The 23,923-nt window shown below is 35.8% G+C and overlaps 1 protein-coding gene across 4 annotated transcripts in view; it reads right to left on the bottom strand.

Annotated features, from left to right (window-relative positions):
• Window positions 1-23,923, bottom strand: part of ATRX (alpha thalassemia/mental retardation syndrome X-linked) — a 295,353-nt gene that overhangs the window by 113,117 nt on the left and 158,313 nt on the right. For all 4 annotated transcript variants that reach the window (XM_011947439.1, XM_011947441.1, XM_011947440.1 and 1 more), the window contains 6 exons: window positions 23,550-23,659; window positions 22,511-22,657; window positions 22,175-22,352; window positions 6,368-6,505; window positions 4,786-4,961; window positions 2,596-2,713 (listed from right to left, as the gene is read on the bottom strand). In XM_011947439.1, coding sequence (XP_011802829.1) covers window positions 2,596-2,713; window positions 4,786-4,961; window positions 6,368-6,505; window positions 22,175-22,352; window positions 22,511-22,657; window positions 23,550-23,659 — 867 coding nt within the window. The remainder of the gene's footprint in view (window positions 1-2,595; window positions 2,714-4,785; window positions 4,962-6,367; window positions 6,506-22,174; window positions 22,353-22,510; window positions 22,658-23,549; window positions 23,660-23,923) is intronic.

The raw sequence follows: 23,923 nt of genomic DNA, 5'->3' as shown, positions 1-23,923 counted from the left end.
TTTCATTCTGCAAATATTAAACATATTATAAATTATCACTAAAATTAACATGAAACTGCTGCTAATGTTAAAAACAAAATTTGGGTGAACTTCTTAAAAGTAACCATAGTCTAAAAAAGCCTAATGTAGAAACAAAACATTTCTGGAATATTTAACAGATAAAATACCAAACATTTTAAATGCAAGTAAAATTGGCAGGTGATATTTCAAGAGAAATACTGTGAAGATCTGTACTGAGAATCAAGACAAGAGTAGCCATTAATATAACCCACTTGGCCTTTTATGAATGTTTTTCAAAGGGGTTATTTAACTCAGGTTATTCTACTCTACAGGTAATATTGCATTTGGTAAGGGGGAAACCCCACACTCTAAAACTTAAAGATTCATGGTACCAGATGATAATTTAACAATCGCATCTTTCAGATTTTAGCTATGGCAATTAGCACTTTAGATATTCACTCCTATCAATGACAGTCACAAAGAATAAAGCAAAGCCCCCTAAATTCTTAAATAATTGCATTGCTCTCAAAAAGAGTAAGTTTTTTAAAATTTTTAAAAATTGATACATAATATTTATACATATTTTGGGAGTACATGTGATATTTTGTTACATCCATAGAATACGCAATGATCAAATCAGGGTATTCAGGCTATCCATCACCTTGAGTATTTATCACTTTTATATGCTGGGAACATTTCGAGCCCTCTCTTCTAGCTATTTTGAAATATACAATGCATTGTTGCTAACTATAGTCACCCATTCTGCCATCGAACAGTAGAACTTATTCCTTCTATCTAACTACATGTCTGTACCCATTAACCAACCTCTCTCTATCCCTCCCTCAACATACACATACTTCCCAGACTCGGGTATCTATCATTCTACTATCTACCTCCATGAGGTCAACTAAAAAGGGTAGAGCTTAACATCTATACCCGAGCAGTTAACATTTGTGACTGGTTGTTGTTGTTGCTGAGACAGGGTAGTGCTCTGTTGCCCAGGCTGAAATGCAGTGGCACAATCATGGCTCACTGCAGTCTTGACTTCTTAGGCTCAAGCAAACCTCCTGCCTCAGCCTCCCAAGTAGCTGGGACTACAGGTGTGCATTACCATATCTGGCTAATTTTTTTATTTTTTGTGGAGATGAGGTTTCACTATGCTGCCCAGGCTGGTTCTGAACTCCTGAGCTCAAGTCATCCTCCCACCTTGGCCTCCCAAAGTGCTGTGATTACAGGCATGAACCACCATGCCCAGCCTATGATTGGTTATTAAAGACAACTAATTCTATAAAATCTGAAAACACCATTGTGAGCATTTTCCCTAATATAAAATATTTTAAAAGGAAAAAATATTAAATGACCAAATTTATTACTCCTTATCACTCAGAGATTAATGAAAGACAGATCTGAACATCCCTCTTTTAAACTACACAGCAACTCTCTCATTGGGATAACTATTTGGTTATTTAATTATGCCTGCAATTTTTATTATTCAAAAAAGAATAGTATAGTAAATCTACCAGCTTCTGATAGATATACAAATGAAAATGTGTGCTTTATTGGAACTGATTTTCTTCCAAAAGTCAATACAAAAATTGTTTTTATAAGAGCAAAAAAGCAGTTCCATAAAATACTAAGATTCAAATACTGTTTTCCCCAGGAGAATGTTTCTTGAGAACCATCATCATATTACTCTTTAGGATGCACTGCTATTACAAAAAGAGTACCACTTTAGCTATAATTATCATTTTAATATGTGTGTACATACTTCCATCCTCCTCTATTTTTTGATCAATTACTGTATTCACAATGGGCCAAAGAGCACCCTCTAACCTGTATCTCCTAATTAAATATGTAATATCATTTGGGGAAATGTACCAGAACAAGTGACCAACAAGTAAGAAATCTCACTCCAGTCCAAATGTTTTGTTGTGTGAAGACAGACATCTTCAGGCACAGAGGGACACAGACACACACACGCAAAAGCTTATTGATGGTAAAACAATAACTACTCATTGTATTTTTTTTAAAGCATAGAAAAATACAAGAAATAAACTAGAAGGTCTTCATAAAAAAAACCCCCAGAAAACAACTTCTGTTAGCATTTTGGTGTATTTTAGACATTTGTGTGCATTTTTATAACAACATGGAGTGCATACTACATGCCTTGCCTTCCATGTTACCTTTTCTGCCTTCAACCTTTGTTAATTAAATAACTGAGAAACAAACTCATGAATTTAACTTATATGCCTTTTATTATTAATGTGGGTGAATACTTTTTTAAAAATACTCTGGAATTTTGTACATCTTCTTTTATGGATTTATTCACATTCATAATTTTTCTGAAATAAAAGCTCTTTACAAATTAAGGGCATTATTCATATGTGCTGTATATCTTTTTCATCAGTTTGCTTCTTGATTTTAATTTTGACAGCACCAGTGTTTTTTAATTAGAAATATTTTATGCTTTTAAGCATATCTATTTTATTCAAATGCAAAACTGAAAAAGAACAGACATAGTAAGACGACTGGAATAACCTTTGGAAAAAGAATGTCTTTATAGAGAAGATGAAATCAACAAGGTGTATTGGTTACCTGTTAAGTGATCTAAGTAGTACTGATAGAGCTTGCACTGAATAGGAGTCATTCTCACAGCTAACACATATTCGTGTTTTGGAGGCAAGAATTTTGTTAATGCTGTATAATCTTTCCTCTGTAATTAACAAGAAAGAACATGAAAATTAATCTAAATATTTAACAGGAATGAACTACAAATTCTCATTGCTTATAACTGAAATATACACATAAATAAATAGGCACTAATCATATAAGAAAACATTTTCTTAAATATATTTACCCTTTCTAAACCCATAATTTTCTACACAATGTATTTCATATGACTATACAATATGGTACACTGGTAAAAAAAATACTGCCACACACCAGGTAGGTTTTAAATTGAAGCAGTCACATTACCAAGTGAGCAATTTAAGTTTTCGAAATAGTCTTCTCTGTAGAGAAACAAAAATAAAAAAAGGTGTGGAGAGGATGTAGTAGGTAGTGTTAGCAAAATGACTTGCTTTAATCATATAGTAAAACCTAGGAATCAAAGTCTAATGCAGTCTGAGTTGGCTTCTGAGAAGGATATGCTAATATGTCAAACAATAACATATAATTTTAGAGGGAATATTTGCCCAATTAGGAAAGCAATCCATCTACAAGCACTCTTGAAACCATTTTACTATAAGAATAGAAAAATAGAACACCAGTGTGCTAAATAGAAATTACTACTTAAACCAGAAGGAAAAATGCTGCCTGGGTAGTAGCGGCAATACAGAAACAGAGTACTTGCTAGCACGTGTAGCCAATCTGACCAAATGGAACAACTACTCCTTATAATGATGGCAAGTACAGTCATCCCTCAGTATCTATGGGAGACTGGTTCCAGAACCCACCCCCACCTCCACAGATATCAAAATTCATGAAAGCTCAATTCACTTATATAAATAATGTAGTGTTTGCATATAACCTATAAACATCCTCCCATATACTTTAAATCATCCCTAGATTACTTACAATGCCCAACACAATACAAATACCATGTAATAGTTGTTATACTCTATTGTTTAAGCAATAATGACAAGAAAAAAGTCTGTACATGTTCAGTACAGACACAGTCATCCATTTTTCTCTTAATTATTTTCTTTCTTTTTTTTTAAGAGACAGGGTCTTACTCTGTCATTGAGGCTGAAGTGCAGTGGCATGATCTTAGCTCATTGCAGTCTTGAATTCCTGGGCTCAAGCAATCCTCCTGCCTCAGCCTCGCAAATGACTGAGACTATAGGTGCGCACCACCGTGCCTGGTTAATTTTTTAAAACTTTTTTAGAGACAGGGTCTTGCTCTGCCATCCAGCCTGGAGTGCAGTGGCACGATCTTAGCTCACTGCAGCCCTGAACTCCTGGGCTCAAGTGATCCTCCCACCTTGGCCTCTTAAAGTGCTGGAATTACAGGTGTGCACCACTGTACCTAGCCTCTGTCCATTTTATCTATTTTTTTTAAATATTTTTGATCCATGGTAGGTTGAATCCATGGATACAAAACCCGCAAATATGGAGGGCAAACTATATATCCAACCAAAAGAATAGCCTGTCTCATTTGTTAAAACATCTCTGGGGCTATCATTAGTACCTAACGTTTGCAGAAAAAGTGCATATCTTGAGATCTATTAACTGCCAGCTCAGTCTCTAGATATTTATCCATTCATTAATATAGATTCACTGAAAATCTGTACGTAAACGACACCACTAGTCTGTTCAGGTTATTATATATAATTGAAAGTAACAAAACTGTTTCTCCAGGATTACTTTAAAAATGGCTCCTCTCTTAATTCATACTAGCCTTTCCTATAACCATTTCAAAAATGTGAGATTTATAATACTATACTATAGAATTAGGGTGAGCATAGGAACTTTATCACAATAGTTGTGTTCCTCTTAAGGAACTCCCTAACTTAAGGATGAAAAATCTAAACATTAACATAATAAGATATGAGGCTTTACACTTGGCAAATGAATTAACTATGTTTTACACTTCTCAGCGGAACTTCTTTTTTAAAAGTTGAATGCAGCAGAAATTTTTGAAGACAACGCAAGGAGATATAACTGTAAACTACTGAAAGAGTGGGAAAGAAAACACAAAATTATTAAACTTTAAGCTCAGAAAATATGTTGGGATTGTAATATAACAAAGTAAGAATATTTTACTACTATGGAACATATCTGTACCTGAACACATCCAGCTAACATCTCATAGAGAATGTGAGCACGTTTTTTCATCACTCTGACATCTACCATGGTGGAATCTGCACACTGACCATTTTGAATTGGATTTATAAATCTATTCCTGAACTCCTTAATGGATCCAAGTAAATTTTCCTTGATAAAATTAACCATACAATGATCTAAGAGAGAAGACATTATTCATTAACAACATTAACAATGGTTGATAAGACTTAGAAAAATTCCCCAATGAAATGTTCATGTCAAAAACACATGCATTAGAATTAAGCTACAAAAAAAGAGTATCAAGCTAAGTATAGAATAAACATGGTTATAAGTCTGATCTACAAGTGAATTACCGAAACGAGAGAGAAAACTGAAGTAAAAACCATCCCTAAATACTAGACATGAATGTTTTTTAAAAATATCTAAGGACATTTTATTCAAGCTCACTATTCTTTATAAGAGATATGAAGTATAAAACAAATGGTCCATTAATCTAACCATGATTTATGGTCTGTGAGGCTATCTTGTGAAGAAAGGAGATACTAAGTCAAAACAATAAAAGGAGGTAATAAGCTACTATGCAAGTTAATTTATATTAACTGATTCATTTTCAGAATAATCACATAATATTTGAGAGATCAAATAATAACAACTGTTATTCAGTATTCAGTTGGGGCTACACAAATAGTTAAAAATAAACTAATTACTAATGTATTTTGTAAGACTAACCCATTTTGTAAAAATTAATAGAGCTATCACTTGTCCCATACTATATAGGACCACAATATGAAACAGCATTTCTATAAATAGGGTAATAGAACAGAAAAGAGGAAAACTGGAACAGATAAAAACAAACATAAAGTATAGGCTAAAGTGAAATGACTAGTATTACAAACAATAAAATAGCAAAAAGTTACCATAAATATACTAAAGGAATGTAACACAGAGAAAAATAACAAAAAGCCATTACAGTGGGAAAAAAAGTGAGCGATTACAACAGGAAATTTCAATTTGTTACTTGCTGAATAATCTCATCCGTTGCCTTCTTTAGTGTCACCACAGACATATGAAAATGAGGGAAATTCACAACTCACTTCCCTAGGTTTACATCAGCTACCTTTAGCCTTAGCAAACTGTCCTGCCATGGATTCAGCAAACCTCTCCTTCTCCCATTTCCACTTTACTGAAATGTTCACAGTTCCCATTTCTTCTTGATTTCTTAACAGTACATGCCCCAAAACTGGAAAATCTCCTTAAAATTATCTGGAGTAATCATATATGCTTATGTACTTTTTAAAGCAATCATTAAGACTTCTGATACTCTTGTAATAAATCACATTCCATATTTATATATGAACATTCACAATGGCGTATCTCTTGACTGTCTTTTACCACTCATATTTATAAAGCATCTCATTTGAAAAATATGTTATTCTTTCACAGCAGACTAAGATGAACGTATGTAGATCATGGTCTAGGATTATACTAGAGTAAGTAGAAGAAAGGGCAAATGGTAAAGTTACAAACATATTATCTGAGGAAATACCAATATTATACTGCATAATCAGAGATATTAACTCACACTCAATTAGGTTATTTTGAAGTGGTGTTCCTGTTAAAATAATCCTCCTCCTTGATCGTATAGAATTCATAGCTTTAGAAACAGCAGATGCTTCATTTTTTAGAATGTGGCCTTCATCACAAACAACAAAATCAGGGCCTACAAAAATATATAGAAAAATAACACAATTAATATACAATAAAACTGAAAATGTGATCCATTTAAGTAAATCAAGTCAATCCCTTTAAAGTGCTGATCTTAAAGGAAGATAAAATGACATCACTGTAAGTATAAACATATTTTATCTGCTCCTGTATTTGGTTAATACAACACTAATTATACTAATTATATCCAAATGGTAGAGCATTGAAGTACTACTATAAATGGTATTCAAAGTCCTCTGAGTATACAAAAATAAGCAAAAATAAAAACAAGAGGGAAAAAGTTCCCCCTAACAGATACAGCTTATTTTTAAAAATGTCTTTTAAAATTGAAAAGTCTTTAAAGCTATTTCAGCATTAGTACATCAACTTAAACTATCAGCAAAGACTAAGAGCAATGTATACATACTTGAAAAGACAAATTTCAAAACTTACACTTTAAGAATAATATATGTCACAATAGACCATATAATATTTCCCACTTAGATCAAATAACATTCATTGCCGGGAAAAAATTTTAACTGATAAAAGAAAGTGAAACTGGTTGTCACATGGGTTTGGAGGGTAAGGAGAACAGCTTTCTAGCTATAAAAGATCTTAAAAGCTTAAACTCAGAAAATATTTGGGATTGCAATATAAAAAAGCAACAATATTTTATTACTATGGAATGCATTTCTAACTGAACAAATACGTTCTACAGCATTTGTGGACTCTTTTAGAAAGGCTTATTTGTTAAAATAACAGATATATATATTTTTTTCCTGTTTTTTTTTTTTTTTTTTTTTTTTTTTTTTTTTTTTTTTTTTTTTTTTTTTTTTAATTTGAGATGGTGTCTCGCTCTGTCGCCCAGGCTGTAGTACAGTGGCGCAATCTTGGGTCACTGCAACCTCCACCCCCCGGGTTCAGGTAATTCTCCTGTCTTAGCCTATCGAGTAGCTGGGATTACAGGTGCCTGCCACCACGCCTGGCTAATTTTTTGGTCTTTTTAGTAAAGATGAGGTTTCACCATGTTGGTCAGGCTGGTCTCGAACTCCTGATCTCAAGTGATCTGCCCGCTGTGGCCTCCCAAAGTGCTGGGATTACAGGCATAAGCCATCAGGCCCAGCTGATATATATTTTTTCTAAGGTATAATACATACTCAATTTGCTTGCTGGTTAACATATACACACATATTACTTAATTGCTGATTTCAACAAAGCAGCTGTCAAACTATCCCCCATCTGGTAAGCATTAGAGAAAATGCAACTTTTACATGACTTCAAAAGTAACTGCTTCAGTATGACAGACCAAATAATAACAACTGTTATTCAGTATTCAGTTGGGGCTACACAAATAGTAAAAAAAACAAAAAACAAAAAACTACTAATATTTTGTAAAAGTAAAATCTCTAGCTTTGTATTTAAAAATTATGCATGCGTTACTTTGAATCTGAAAACATTTTCTACAGAGAAAATAATGCCTTTTACAGAAGTGATTTAAACGGTTTTACCACTTAATATTCCATATCCATGAGGATGCGTTGAAATGGGTACTCTCATACACTCTGTGGGTGTCTAAATTAGTATCAAACATTTTGGAAGTCAATTTTACAATAACTATCAAAATGCAAAATGCATAAACCCTTTGACCCTTATTTCAATTTCTAGGCACTGGTCCCAAAGATATTCTTCCACAGGCGCCCAAAGATACACAAAAGAATGTTCTCCGCAGCACGGTTTGTTATGGAAGAAAATTGAAAACAACCTAAAAATTTGTCAGAGGGGATCTGGTAAATGGGGCTTAAACCATGGGACAATGGAGTAAGTCACAGAGTTAAAATTAATGACGTAGACACACCCCCACTGGAGAAGCTGAAGGTTTGTTTGCAGGAGAAATTCCCGACTTTACCTGGAGTTGAGTCAAGTTAGAGAGCCAAGCCAAGCGAAATACAGGGGTAGAGGAAGTAGCAGAAAGGCACTGGGAGCTCGTTGGATCCCCAAGCAGCCCATTCCTGCCTGGCAACACAGGGGGGATCCATCAGGAGGGTGGCCATCAGAGCAGGAGCTAAAACTCCACAGGAAGAAAGACTTCTGTAGCTGAACTTCTTAACAATTTGAATGGGGCGAGAAGCCTCCAGGCCAGAACTCCGGGGGAGGGTGCAAATCCAGATTGCAGACTTCACAGGTGGGGGATGAACTAAAGCCCTTTCTTTTGCAGCTTGGAGGTGGAAAACCTCTGGCAAGTTTTCAAGGCAGACTCGCCCTCCCCCAGGAAACACACTCTGGGCTGTTTGGGTGGTGGGGTGGGGCGGGGGGGCGGGGCGGGGGGGGGCGGTGCATGGTGGGAGTGAGACTAGACCAGCCTTCCAGCCTTTCAGTTGGCGTGGGAGCTTGGTGAGGCCTGTGACTGCTGGCTTTCCCTCCACTTCCCTGACAAACTGCATGACTCAGCAGAGGCAACCATAATCCTTCTAGGTACACAACTCCAGTGACCTGGGAATCTCACCCCATCCCCCACAGCAGCCACAGCAAGACCCACCCAAGAAGAGACTGAGCTCAGACACGCCTACTCCCGACCCCACCTGATGGTCCTTCCCTAATCACCCTGATAGCAGAAAACAAAGAACAAATACTCTTTGGAGTTCTAGGGCCCCGCCCACCACCCACACTACTACAGCTGATGCATTCTGGAAAGCGCCACCTCCTGGCCGGAGGCCAACCAGCACAAAAACAGAGCATTAAACCAGCAAAGCCAAGGACCGGCATGGAGTCCACTGCATCCTGCACCACCTCCACCAGTTCAGGCGCTAGTATCATGGCTGACAGACCCATATACGGTTCACATTACAGGACTCTGTGCAGACAAACCCCAGTACCAGCCTGGAGCCGGGTGGACTCGATGGGTGGCTAGACCCAGAAGAGAGACAACAATCACTGGAAGCCACATCCACAGGAAAAGGGGGAAAGTACTACATCTAGGGAACACCCTGTGGGACAAAACAATCTGAACAACAGGCTTCAGCCCTAGATCTTCCCTCTGACAGAGCCTACCCAAATGGGAAGGAACCAGAAAACCAACCCTAGTCATATGACAAAACAAGGCTCGTCAACACCCCCCCCCCAAAATCACACTAGTTCACCAGCAATGGATCCAAACCAAGAAGAAATCCCTGATTTACCTGAAAAAGAATTCAGGACATTAGTTATTAAGCTAATCAGGGAGGGACCAGAGAAAGGCAAAACCCAATGCAAGGAAATTCAAAACATGATACAAGAAGTGAAGGGAGAAATATTCAAGGAAACAGATAGCATAAATAAAAAACAATCAAATATTCAGGAAACATTGGACACACTTTTAGAAATGCAAAATGCTCTGGAAAATCTCAGCAATAGAACTGATCAAGTAGAAGAAAGAAATTCAGAGCTCGAAGACAAGATCTTCAAATTAACCCAATCCAACAAAGACAAAGAAAAAAGAGTAAGAAAATACAAACAAAGCCTCTAAGAAGTATGGGATTATGTCAAACGACCAAACCTAAGAATAATCAGTGTTCCTGAGGAAGAAGACAATTCTAAAAACTTGGAAAATATATTTGGGGGAATAATCAAGGAAAACTTCCCTGGCCTTGCTAGAGACCTAGACATGCATATACAAGAAGCGCAAAGAACACGTGAGAAATTCATCGCAAAAATATCTTCGCCTAGGCACACTGTCATCAGGTTATCCAAAGTTAAGGCGAAGGAAAGAATCTTAAGAGCTGTGAGACAGAAGCACCAGGTAACCTATAAAGGAAAACCTATCAGATTAATAGCATATTTCTCAGCAGAAACCCCTGCAAGCTAGAAGGGATTGGGGTCCTATTTTCATTCACTTCAAACAGAACAATTATCAGCTGAGAATTTTGTATCCAGCGAAACTAAGCATCATATATGAAGGAAAGATACAGTCATTTTCAGACAAACAAATGAGAGAATTTGCCATTACCAAGCCACCACTACAAGAACTGCTAAAAGGAGCTCAAAATCCTGGAACAAATGCTAGAAACACATCAAAACAGAACCTCTTTAAAGCATAAATCACACAAGACCTATAAAACAAAAATACAAGTTAAAAACCCAAAACAAAAAACAAAATGAAAAACCCAAAGTATGCAGGCAACAAGGCGCATAATGAATGCAATGGTAGCTCACATTTCCATACTAACATGGAATGTAAATAGCCTAAATGCTCCACTTAAAAGATTCAGAACCTCCGGGTGCGGTGGCTCATGCCTGTAATCCCAGCACTTTGGGCGGTGGATCACGAGGTCAGGAGAACGAGACCATCCTGGCCAACATGGTGAAACTCTGTCTCTACTAAAAATACAAAAATTAGCTGGGCGTGGTGGCACGCACCTGTAATCCCAGCTACTCGGGAGGCTGAGGCAAGAGAATCGCCTGAACCCGGGAGTCGGAGGTTGCAGTGAACCAAGATCGCCACTGCACTCCAGCCTGGCTACAAAACAAGACTCTGTCTCAAATAATAAATAAATAAATAAATAAATAAATAAATAAATAAATAATCTAGCCTGGCTACAAAACAAGACTCTGTCTCAAATAAATAAATAAATAAATAAATAAATAATCCAAAATGCATAAGAACTCACCAAACAACTATCTGCTGTCTTCAGGAGACTCACCTAACACATAAGGACTCACATAAACTTAAAGTAAAGGGGTGGGAAAAGACATTTAATGAAAATGGACACCAAAAGCGAGCAGGGGTAGCTATTCTTATATCAGATGAAACAAACTTAAAAGCAACAGTGATTAAAAGAGACAAAGAGGGATATTATATAATGGTAAAAGGCCTGGTCCAACAGGAAAAGATCACAATCCTAAACATATATGCAACTAACACTGGACCTCCCAAATTTACAAAACAATTACTAATAGGCCTAAGAAATCAGATAAAAAGCAACACAATAATGGGGGGGAGTGGTTTCAGTACTCCACTGACAGCACTAGACAGGTCATCAAGACTGAAAGTCAACAAAGAAACAAAGGATTTAAACTATACCCTGGAACAAATGGACTTAACAGATATATACTGAACATTTCATCCAACAACCGCAGAATACACAGTCTATCCAAGAGCCCATGGAAATTTCTCCAAGACAGACCATATGATAGGCCATAAAACGAGCCTCAATAAATTTAAGAAAACTGAAATTATATCAAACATTCTCTCAGGTCACAGTGGAATAAAACTGGAAATAAACTCCAAAAGGAACCTTCAAAACCACGCAAACACATGGAAAATAACCTGCTACGGAATGAGCAGTGGGTCAAAAACAAAATCAAGATGGAAATTAAAAAATTCTTCGACCTGAATACAATAATGACACAACCTATCAAAACCTCTGGGATACAGCTAAGGCACTGCTAAGAGGAAAGTTCATAGCCCTGAATGCCTACCTCAAAAAGTCCAAAAGAGCACAAACAGACTATGTAAGGTCACTAGGAACTAGAGAAACAAAAACAAACCAAACCCAAATTCAGCAGAAGAAAGGAAATAACCAAGACCAGAGCAGTACTAAATGAAATGGAAACAAAACAAAACAAAAAAATACAAAAAATAAATGAAACAAAAAGCTAGTTCCTTGAAAAGATAAATAAAATTGATATACTATTAGCAAGATTAACCAAGAAAAGAAGACAGAAAATCCAAATAAAGTCACTGAGAAACAAAACAGGAGATATTACAACTGATACCACTGAAATATAAAAGATCATTCAAGGCTATTATGAACACCTTTACGCACATAAACTAGAAAACCTACAAGAGATGGATAAATTCCGGGAAAAAATACAACCCTCCTAGCTTAAATCAGGAAGAATTAGATACCCTGAACAGACCAGTAACAAGCAGAAAGATTGAAATGGCAATTTAAAAATTACCAACAAAAAAAAGTCCAGGTCGGGCGCGGTGGCTCCGGCCTGTAATCCCAGCACTTTGGGAGACTGAGGTGGGTGGATCATCTGAGGTCGGGAGTTCGAGACCAGCCTGATCAACATGGAGAAACCCCATCTCTACTAAAAATACAAAATTAGCTGGGCGTGGTGGTTCTTGTCTGTAATCCCAGCTACTCGGGAGGCTGAGGCATGAGAAGCACTTGAACCCAGGAGGCGGAGGTTGCGGTGAGCCGAGATCGTGCCATTGCACTCCAGTCTGGGCAACAAGGGTGAACTCCGTCTCAAAAGTCCAGGACAAGACCAAGTCACAGTAGAATTCTACCAGACAGTCAAAGCATTGGTACCAATCCTTTTGACACTATCCCACAAGATAGAGAAAGAAGTAACCCTCCCTAATTCATTCTATGAAGCCAATATCACCCTAATAGCAAAACCAGGAAAGATCACAACCAAAAAAGAAAACTACAGACCAAAATCCTCGATGAACATAGATGCTAAAATCCTTAAGAAAAATATTAGCTAGCTGAATCCAACAATATACCAAAAAGATAATCCACCATGATCAAGTGGGTTTCGTATCAGGGATGCAGGGATGGTTTAACATATCCAAGTAAATAAATGTGATACACCACATAAACAGAATTAAAAACAAAAAATCACATGATCATCTCAATAGATGCAGAAAAAGCACTCGACAAAATCCAGCATCCCTATATGATTAAAACCCTCAGCAAAATCAACATACAAGGGACACATCTTAATGTAATAAAAGCCATCTATGACAAACCCACAGCCAACATAATACTAAATGGGGAAAAGCTGAAAGCATTCCCTCTGAGAACAGAAACAAGACAAGGATGCCTGCCCTCACCACTCCTCTTCAAGATAGTACTGGAAGTCCCAGCCAGAGCAATAAACAGAATCCAAATCAGTAAAGAGGAAGTAAAACCGTCACTGTTCGTTGATAATATAATCATTTACCTTGAAAACCCTAAAGACTCCTCCACAAAGCTCTTAGAACGGATAAAAGAATTCAGCCAAGTTTCCAGATACAAGATTAATGTACACATATCAGTAGCTCTTCTATACACCAACAGCAACCAACTAGAGAATCAAATTAAGAACTCAACCCCTTTTACAATAGCTGCATACATACATACATACATACATATATACATAAATAAATAAGATAGGAATATACCTAACAAAGGATTCAAAAGACCTCTACAAGGAAAACTACAAAACACTGCTGAAAGAAATCACAGACGACACAAACAAATGGAAACACGTCCCATGCTCATGAATGGGTAGAATCAATATTGTGAAAATGACCATATTGCCAAAAGCAATCTACAAATTCAATGCAATCACCATCAAAATACCACCATCATTCTTCACAGAGTTAGAAAAAACAATTCTAAAATTCATACGGAACCAAATAAGAATCTGCATAGCCAAAGCAAGACTAAGCAAAAAAACCAAAAAAACAAATCTGGAGGCATCACACTACCTGATTTCAAACTATTCTGAAAGGCCACAGTCACCAAAATAGCTTGGTACTGGTATAAAAATAGGCACACAGGCCAATGGAACAGAATAGAGAACCTAGAAATAAACCCAAATACTTACAGCCAACTAATCTTCGACAAAGCAAAGAAAAACATAAAGTGGGGGAAAAGCTACCCTTTTCAACAAATGGTGCTGGGATAATTGCCTACCCACATGTAGGAGAATTAAACTACATCCTCATCTCTCACCTTATACAAAAATCACCTCATGATGGATTAAGGACTTAAACCTAAGACCTGAAACTATAAAAATTCTAGAAGATAGCATTAGAAAGACCCTTCTAGACATTGGCTTAGGCAAGGATTTCCTGATCAAGAACCCAAAAGCAAATGCAATAAAAACAAACATAAATAGCTGGGACCTAATTAAACTAAAGAGCTTTTGCATGGCAAAAGGAACAGTCAGCAGAGTAAACAGACAACCCACTGAGTGGGAGAAAATCTTCACCATCTATACATCTGACAAAGGACTAATATCCAGAATCTACAACGAACTCAAACAAATCAGTAAGAAAAAAACAAACAATCCCATCACAAAGTGGGCTAAGAACATGAACAGACAATTCTCAAAAGAAGATATACAAATAGCCAACAAACATATGAAAAAATGTTCAACATTACTAACAATCAGGGAAATGCAAATCAAAACCACAATGTGATACCACCTTACTCCTGCAAGCATGGCCATAATCGAAAAACAATAGATGTTGGTGTGGATGCAGCAATCAGGAACACTTACACACTGCTGGTAGGAATGTAAACTAGTACAGCCACTATGGAAAATTGTGTGGCGATTCCTTAAAGAACTAAAAGTAGAACTACCATTTGATCCAGCAATCCCACTACTGGGTATCTACCCAGAGGAAAAGAAGTCATTATTCGAAAAAGATACTTGCACATGCATGTTTATAGCAGCACAATTCACAATTGCAAAATTGTGGAACCAGCCCAAATGCCCATCAATGAGTGGATAAAGAAATTGTGGCATATATATACGATGGAATACTACTCAGCCATAAAAAGGAATGAATTAACAGCATTTGCAATTACCTGGATGAGACTTGGGACTATTATTCTAAGTGAAGTAACTCAGGAACAGAAAAGCAAACATCAAATGTTCTCACTGATATGTGGGAGCTAGGCTATGAGGACACAAAGGCATAAGAATGACACAATGGACTTTGGGGACTTGGGGTAAGATTGGGAGGAGGGCGAGGGATAAAAGACAACATATATGGTGTAGTATATACTGCTCAGGTGATAGATGCACCAGGATCTCACAAATCACTGCTAAAGAACCTACTCATGTAACCAAATACCACCTGTTCCCCAATAACTTATAGAAAAACAAAATAAATAATAATCTGAAAAAAAGATGTATATCTCTATGTGAAAACCTTGAAAGATATGACAAATATATTATTAAATAAAAAGGAGTATGTTACAGAATAGTTGTCTATATTATGATCCTATTTGTATATTTTTGCTATAATAAACCATAACCATGAGTCTAATGGATTTTCTGAGTTCTGTGAGTCCTTCTTATGAGTTACTAAGCCTGAGGGTGGCTTTGAGGACCACCTAAATGTTGCAATACCAAGTACATGCTTCTGTAAGCACAAAAAATTCCTATAAGGATGTAAATGAAACAATAATGGGACTAGGAGGTAGGGAACTTTTACTTTTCAATATACAACATTTTCTTCTGTTTTTATTTTGCTTAAGGATATATATTACTTTTATAATTTCTTTAACTTAAAAGAACTATTTGTTAGCATGGCAATGGAAGGAGAATGGTAGCCCTATAGTTAGTAAGGATATCTGAAGAACTAGAAGAATTAAGAATAAAAGTAGGCCAGGTGCGGTGGCTCACACCTGTAATTCCAGCATTTTGGGAGGCCGAGACGGGCGGATCACGAGGTCAGGAGATTGAGACCATCCTGGCTAACACAGTGAAACCCCATCTCCTCTAAAAATACAAAAAAAAAAAAAAAAAAATCCACGCATGGTGGCGGGCGACTGTAGTCCCAGCTACTCAGGAGGCTGAGGCAGGAGAATGGCGTGAACCCGGGAGGCAGAGCTTGCAGTGAGCCAAGATCGCGCCACTGAACTCCAGCCTGGGCGACAAAGCGAGACTCTGCCTCAAAAAAATAAATAAATAAATAAATAAAATAAATGTAAATGCACTCATTAATAACCCTCGGTCAATGAAAAAGTTAAATTGTTATTCATATATCAAACATGTTATTCATCATATTAAATAGAATACAAATTATTATAAGATAGGAATGTATATAACATTTACTAACATAAAAAATTACAAATAAGTATTTTTAATGTTTGAAAAGAGTAAGTTTTAGCTGGCCATGGTGGTTCACACCTGTAATGCCAGCTACTACTCAGGAGGATGAGGCAGAAGGATTGCTTGAGACCAGGAGACCAAGATCAACCTGAGCAACATAACAAGACCCTCATCTCCAAAAAATTAGTTGTGTGTCAGGAGTTCGAGACCAGCCTGGGTAACACAGTGAGATCCTCATCTCCAAATAATTATCTGGGTGTTGTCAGAAGTTCAAGACCAGCCTGGACAACACAGTAAGACACTGTCTCTACCAAAAAAAAAAATTTTAGTTGGGCATGGCAGCACACTCCTGTAGTCTTAGCTCCTCAAAAGACTGAACTGGGAGGATCACTTGGGCCCAGGATTTGAAGCTACAGTGAGCTATAATCATGCTACTGCGCTCCAGCCTGGGTAACAGAATGAGATCCCCATCTCCCTGCCCCCTAAATACATACATGCATACATACATACATACATACATAAAATGAAATGCTTTAGTTACCTTTTATACTTTCTAGAAAACTTCATTCCCAAACAATGACATATATATATCAGATAGGAGGGTTTCAAAATACCTACACTTAGAAATACTTATACAGAAACTACAGGAGGAATGGCAGTCATGAGGCTCTGGGGAGCAGAAGAACAGGAATTTAGAGAAAGACTTGAAGAGAATTTCTTCTGTTCAAAAATTCAAGTGTGACTAAAAGACTATGTTAACTTAAGATGCTTCAATACCCTATGGAAACCTGTCATTATTTTATAAAATTACATAGATCTATCTTATTGCTTAAAGCAAAGAGTACCTTGAATTCATATTGTGCATATGCATATGCACATTCACACATACACATAAAAATTATGTCCTCTCAAGCTACAAAATGTGGAACATTCTTCTAAAAACAGTAATGTGAATTAGAAAACTCCACCAGATCAGTTTAAGTACATTAAGTAGAAAAATATGCCTCAAAACAAATGGTAAATTAGGGAAGAAAGGTCAAATAATGGTTTTGTCACATACTATTATACTTAAATGTAAATTCTTTTTCAGTGTTACATTGCCACCTATTGGTGAATTTTTTACATAAAAACCCATAAAGAGAAAAGTTGATAAAATGTTTAGAACTGTCCAAGTAAACCTCTATTAAATCCCTGATCCAGTAGAAATAGGAAAGGTAACAAAATGTTGTCACTTTCTTGTTCAAGAAACTGGGTCTCACACGCCGTGATGATTACAATCTCGGTGATCATAGTTCACTGCTTCCTTGAACTCCTGGACTCAAGCAATCATCCCATGTCAGTTTCCTGAATAGCTGAGACTACAGGTGTGTGCCACCATACCTGGTTAATTCTTTTATTTTTTTTTTTTTTGTAGATACGGGGTCTCACTATGTTGCCCAGGCTGGCCTCAAACTCCCAGCCTCAAGCAATCCTCCTGCCTTGGCCTCCCAAAGTATTGGTATTACAGGTGTGAGCCATTGCACCCAGCTGATTCTTGTCACTTTAAGCTACTAAGGCTTGGGATAATTGTTATGCATCAATAGATAACCAGAGCAGCTAAGTTCAAAGATGAACACTACTATCTTAACTCTGGTCAGCTCTAAATACTGTTTCCCATCCTAATACATACTCCCAATTTTCCAGGCTTCTGATCTAATAGCCTACCTTTTAAGTTTACGACCTCAGCTCATCCTTAAGAATCTCATACCCAAAACTGTCTGGTTCTGACATTTTGCTTCCATCTTGAACTTCAATTTAGACTTTTCTTTGACATTACACCCAAACTTCAGTCTTCACATACTCTGCTGCCATTTATATGATTCTTCACTACCACTAATTTGTTCCAAATCAGAGAAAATAAATTGGGCAGAAAATGGAAAACATGTACTGGAAAATTAAGTGTTATACTTAACAGATCCCTTCTAATAAATTTAGAAGTACTTAACAGATCCTGACACTTTAGACTTCAGTGGCAAAGAAAATTATATCTAAATACTACCACTAAACAGATCCTGACACTTTAGACTTCAGTGGCAAAGAAAATTATATCTAAATACTACCACTAAACCTTAAAACTTACTACAGTTTTAATATATTCCATGTTATACATGATGGATATTAGAAGATTCTTGTGTAGATGGTTACCCAGTTACAGCAGAGGAACTATCTCTAATACTCATATATACTCTGGAAAGGAAAATAAAAGTAGAGCTTCAGTTTCCTGAAGAACTTCCAATAAAACCTAATGGAGAAATCAGCCCCGCTTAAGTTTTAACAAGGGTAATCTAGATATTTATTTTTTTAATTATCAAAACAAACAAAAAATATAACTTACTCAACCTGATAAAAGACGCCTATTAAAAATCCACAGCTAATGTCACACTTAATGGTGGAGAACTGAAAGCTTTCCCTGAGATAAAAAACATGACAACCAACTGCTCTCACCACTTACGTTCAACATTGTATGGAAATTTCTAAGAAGGGCAATTATGCAAGAAAAAGAAGTTAAAGATATTCATATTAGAAAGGAAAAAGTAAAACTATTTCTACTCATCGATTGTATGATTTTCTTAATAGGAAACCCTAAATCGCGTGCACACACACACACACACAACTATTAGAACTTCTAAATGGACTCAGTTAAATTGCAGGATACAGAATCAGTATACAAAAATCTGTTGTATTGCTATATACTAACAAAGAACTATCTGAAAATAAAATTAAAACAATTTCATTTCCAATAGGCTCAAAAAGAATAAAATATTTAGGAACAAATTTAAGAAAGTAAGTCCAAGACTTGTACACTAAAGAAATTAAAAGACCTAAATAAAATTTCATTACTAAAAGAAATTAAAGATCTAAATAAATGGAAAGAAATTAGATGTTCATGGAGGGGAAGATTTAATATTGTTTAAGATGGCAATATTCCTCAAATTAATCTACAGATTCAATGTAATATCTAACAGAATCCCAGCTAGCTTCTTTGAGGAAATTAAAAGCCAATCATCAAATTCATATGAAATTTCAAGGAACCTCAAATAGCAAAACAACCTTGAGACAGAAAAATAAAGCTGTAGGATTTCTTCCTGATTGCAAAGCTTACCACAAAGCTATAGTAATTAAAACAATGTCATACTGGCATGAAGACAGACATATAGATCAATAAAATAGTATTGACAGTCTAGAAATAGACACATACATCTATGGTCAATTGATTTTCAATAATGGTGTCAAGACTCTTCAATAAAGAAAGAATAGTCTTTTCAACAAATGGTGTTAGAACAACTGGATATCAAAATGCAAAAAATGAAGTTGGACTCCTACCTCATACCATATACAAAAATAAACTGAAAACAGATCATAAACATAAATACAAGAGGTAGAATTATAAAATAAGAAAACATAGGTGAAAAAATTCATGACCTTTGATTAAGCAATGAATATGTGGATATGCATTAAATGCAAAAGCAACAAAAGAAAAAATAGGTAAATTAAATGTAATCAAAATTTTAAAGATTAGTATTAAAAAGATTATATAAAAAAGTAAAAAGACAACTCACAGAATGAAAGGATATATTTGCAAATTATATGGGTGTGTTTACATTTGTAAATGTCAATTTTCAATAAAAGGAACCACGATGTCTTCAAAAAATGGCTGACTCTGGGGCCGGGACAATATAACATGAACCTGGAGCATCTTGTAATGCCAGAAAGTAATAAAGTGCTCAAAGCCAAAAGGATAGGGACATATCAAAGGGTAGAGGACCTAACCTTAAAAAAAGCTCCCAATGGCCAAAGTAAAATAATTTGAGCAAAAAAAAAAAATGTAGTAATGGTTTATAGTCCAATGCACAAACTAAAAATAGATGAGTATATAATTATATAAATTAAAGGCTAAAATAAATGGGTGAGAAAAGATAAATTTTTCTTTAAAAAATCCAAATTTGATGTGTAGATACTACCCACTATAGGAGATGGAGCTTAATTTCTGCCATCCTCGCATTCAGGTGGGCTAGACTGAGTGACTGGATTCCAATGAACAGATGAGGGACAGGTAAAAGTAGCAGCTCTACAGGAAAGAAACCTGACAAACTCTACCCTAACCAAGTGATGAAAATTAACATCATCAATGATAGCATGTGCTTATCACGTACCCCCGATATGAGATATGATGTGACAAAAGGGTATGTCACCTCTGGTATATTCTTTCAAAACCTCAGTCTAATCTCAGTCTAATCACAAGAAAAACTATAAATTCAGATTAGTAAACACTCTACAGGATATCTACCTGGATGGTCCTCCTTAAGACTGATAAGATAATGAAAAAATAAAGATTGAGAAACTCTCATAGACCAGAAGACTGTTAGAGACATGATAGCTAAATACAATGTAGTACCCCGGATAGAAAAACTGGTGCAATACAAATGCAATTCAAGTTATTAATAATAATGTGTCAACAATGTGTCAATTTCTTAGTTTTGAAAAATCTACCATGGCAATGTAAGATGTTAACAATGGAGGAACCAGATGTAGGGCATATGGGAACTCTCTGCACTACCTTTTCAACTTTCATGTAAACAGAAAATTATTCCAAAATAAAAAGTTTTTTTTCTTTTTTCTTTTTTTTTAGATGGAGTCTTGCTCTGTCACCCAGATGGGAGAGCAGTGGCATGATCTTGGCTCACTGGAACCTCCAGCTCCCAGGTTTGAGCGATTCTCCTGCCTCAGCCTCCCGAGTAGATGGGACTATAGGCATGTACCACTATGCCCAGCCAAAATTTTTTTTAAATGTCACTAAATGATAAAATATGGCAATGACAAATGTTACCCTTCGTGTTAGAAGCTTTAATTTCTTTTTTTTTTCATTTTTTCATGAACAAATAAGTACACTAAGCACCTGAAATTGTTGTATTAAACAATTTCAAGGAAATCTTGTGGAAAAAATCTGCTACAATGATACTAGACACTAGCTTATAATTTTTCAACAATAAACCAGCCACAGGATTTTTAGACACCTATTTCAATCGTGGGAAAAAGATAAACTTATTATTAGGCCTTAGATTTGTGATGGCAGTTATTTTGCTATGTATTAACTACCTTATTATCTTTAAAAAGAGGCAAAGCCATGGATTCTAAAGATTACTATCACTTTGACAATGACAATTACCCAGACTTTCTCAACAAAAATAAAACCTCAATAGTGTCTTACAGTAATATGATATGACAAGATAAACATATGAAGAAAAAATCACACAAATTAATAATCGTAGATTAAAAATTAATTTTAGTTTTGCAGACAGTACAATGTGTTGCTTTTCCAAGTGTCAAATGTATCAACATCTGGCTCTCACATCAGATTACTATCACATAAGGATAGACAGTATTGAAAATACTAACCTTTCATACCGATGGCCCCTTAAAAGGAGATAAGCAAGCAGCAATTCTTCTAATGATACAAAGTTTGGAAAGACACAAACTGTTTTCAGGATATGGAGAGAGCTCTTGTTATCACCTAGTATTTGGATAGCTGGAAGAATCTTTGATTGCAACACAGGCATCTGATGCATTTTTAAGTGTTTACAAGGTATCCCCTAAAACCCTAAACACTTTCAGACTCAACAAATAAATTCTTAACAGCTGGCGACATGAAGGGTGATTTTATCTTATTGAAATACTAAGAATTTTTTAAAAGGCAAAAACCTGAATGATAACCAAAACAAAGACCAGATACTTAGTAGTGGTGCAATTAGTATTTGTTAAATAAAATATAAACACATCTTTGATTCAACTTGCTTCTTTATGTCACTCTCTATTAATACCTTACCTGGATCAACCAAAGCTTTGTTAAATATTTCTTTAAGTTTCCGACTCTTCACATTCCTTCCTTGAGCAAGATTTCTATACATCTCATAGCCTATGATCATAACACCACCATCTTCTTGCCACCTCTGCAGCATGTAGCTTCTCTCCTGAGGACGTTTCACAGTTGCTAATTCAGAAACCTTTCATGGGGAAAATAAAGATTTTTTTAAGTAGCTACTAAAAACATGTGAATACTAAATATTCCCATTGAAATATGCATCACTGGTAATTAAAAACAGTTTACGATATGAATTTCATGTGACTATTTTAATAATAGAAAACATTTAAAATAAGTTACCTCAAGCTTCTCATCATCTTTTAATCCCTCTTGCCACTTCTCAAATTCATTCATCCAATTCAAAGCAGTATTAAGAGGACAAACCACTAATGCCGTGCTGAAATCCAGTTTGTCACACAAAAGAACTGTATGAAGAAAACTTACCACCTATAAGAAAACAGATTGTCACTTTCGTAAATATCCACAAAAAAGTAATAAATTAAGCAATCTTACAATGTTATAGCTTTGTTTTGCTTTAAACAATAAAGCAACCAACCAAACTGCCAGAATTTCCAAACCAGGCAAGGCAGAGGGAAAGAGATAGTAAAATGCAGAAGTTCAAATAGATGATGTACCAGGCTCTTCCAACTCTAAAGCTCCATGATTCTATGAGCAATGTGAATAGTATAAAATGATCCCATACCAATACTAAGTCCTAGGTCTCCACAGAATGTCCCTATAGTCTTTGAGAAAATACCATGGCTCATTTAGAAGAGAATCATGTTACATAATATTTTTCCACTTTAATGTGTTCTGACCCATTAAATCTATAATTACTTTATAGTTTAAAAGTACAAATACATTCACCAATTTTACATCTCTGTTACAACTCCTGCCATTTGGAAATGCAGTAATTTTAATAGTAAAAGATACTTTACATCATACTTTACTTTTCTCATTACTTTAACATCATAAACCGTTAAAAGTTGCAAAAAAAAAAAAAAAGTTAATTTCTACCTTAGAATCTTTGCAGTTGTTGGTCATACCTGAAACTCCACAGCCTCACTTCATTAGGACCTCTGCTCAAACATTACCTCCTAAAAGATGCCTTTCCTAACTCAATATCCTCCCTTAACATTCATTTTCTGAAAGTACGTATTTCTTATTTGATTAGCAGCTCTCTCCTCCACTAGAATATAAGCTCCTTGGAGACAGATCTTGTTATTCTTGTTCACTGCTTTATTTTCAGCCCCTACGACTGTGCCTGAAACATAATAGAATCCAATATATATTAATGAATCCACAAAAACAGGATACCTTCATATTCTTCAGCTCTTACCTGTAAAGTCTTACCAAGGCCCATACAGTGGGCAAGAATGCATCCTGAACCTGGAGATTTCTTTGTTTTTTTCACAGACTCACAGCAGCAATCCCACATAAACTGAACACCTAAAAATAACAGCTTCATTAAGTTAAATTTAAAGGTCCAAGTTAAAAACTTCCTTTATATAAACACATCAAAAACATAACCAAAACTTCTAAGAAACAACATTAAAAAACCCCTTAGCTAAAGAATTTCTTAGACGTAAATGGGATTTTTTCCCACCAAAGTAAACCAGAAACAAGTTAACACAAATATAGGACAGGGGGACTTTCCTTCATCCTCTCTAAGCTATCCACAGCAGATGTTCTCTACTCCCTGAGATGGTTCAA

Source organism: Colobus angolensis, unplaced genomic scaffold, assembly GCF_000951035.1.
Source record: "Colobus angolensis palliatus isolate OR3802 unplaced genomic scaffold, Cang.pa_1.0 Scaffold265, whole genome shotgun sequence".
NCBI classification, from domain to species: Eukaryota; Metazoa; Chordata; class Mammalia; order Primates; family Cercopithecidae; genus Colobus; species Colobus angolensis.
Note: the sequence above shows the minus strand (reverse complement) of the source record. Positions and strands in the feature narration are given on the sequence as shown.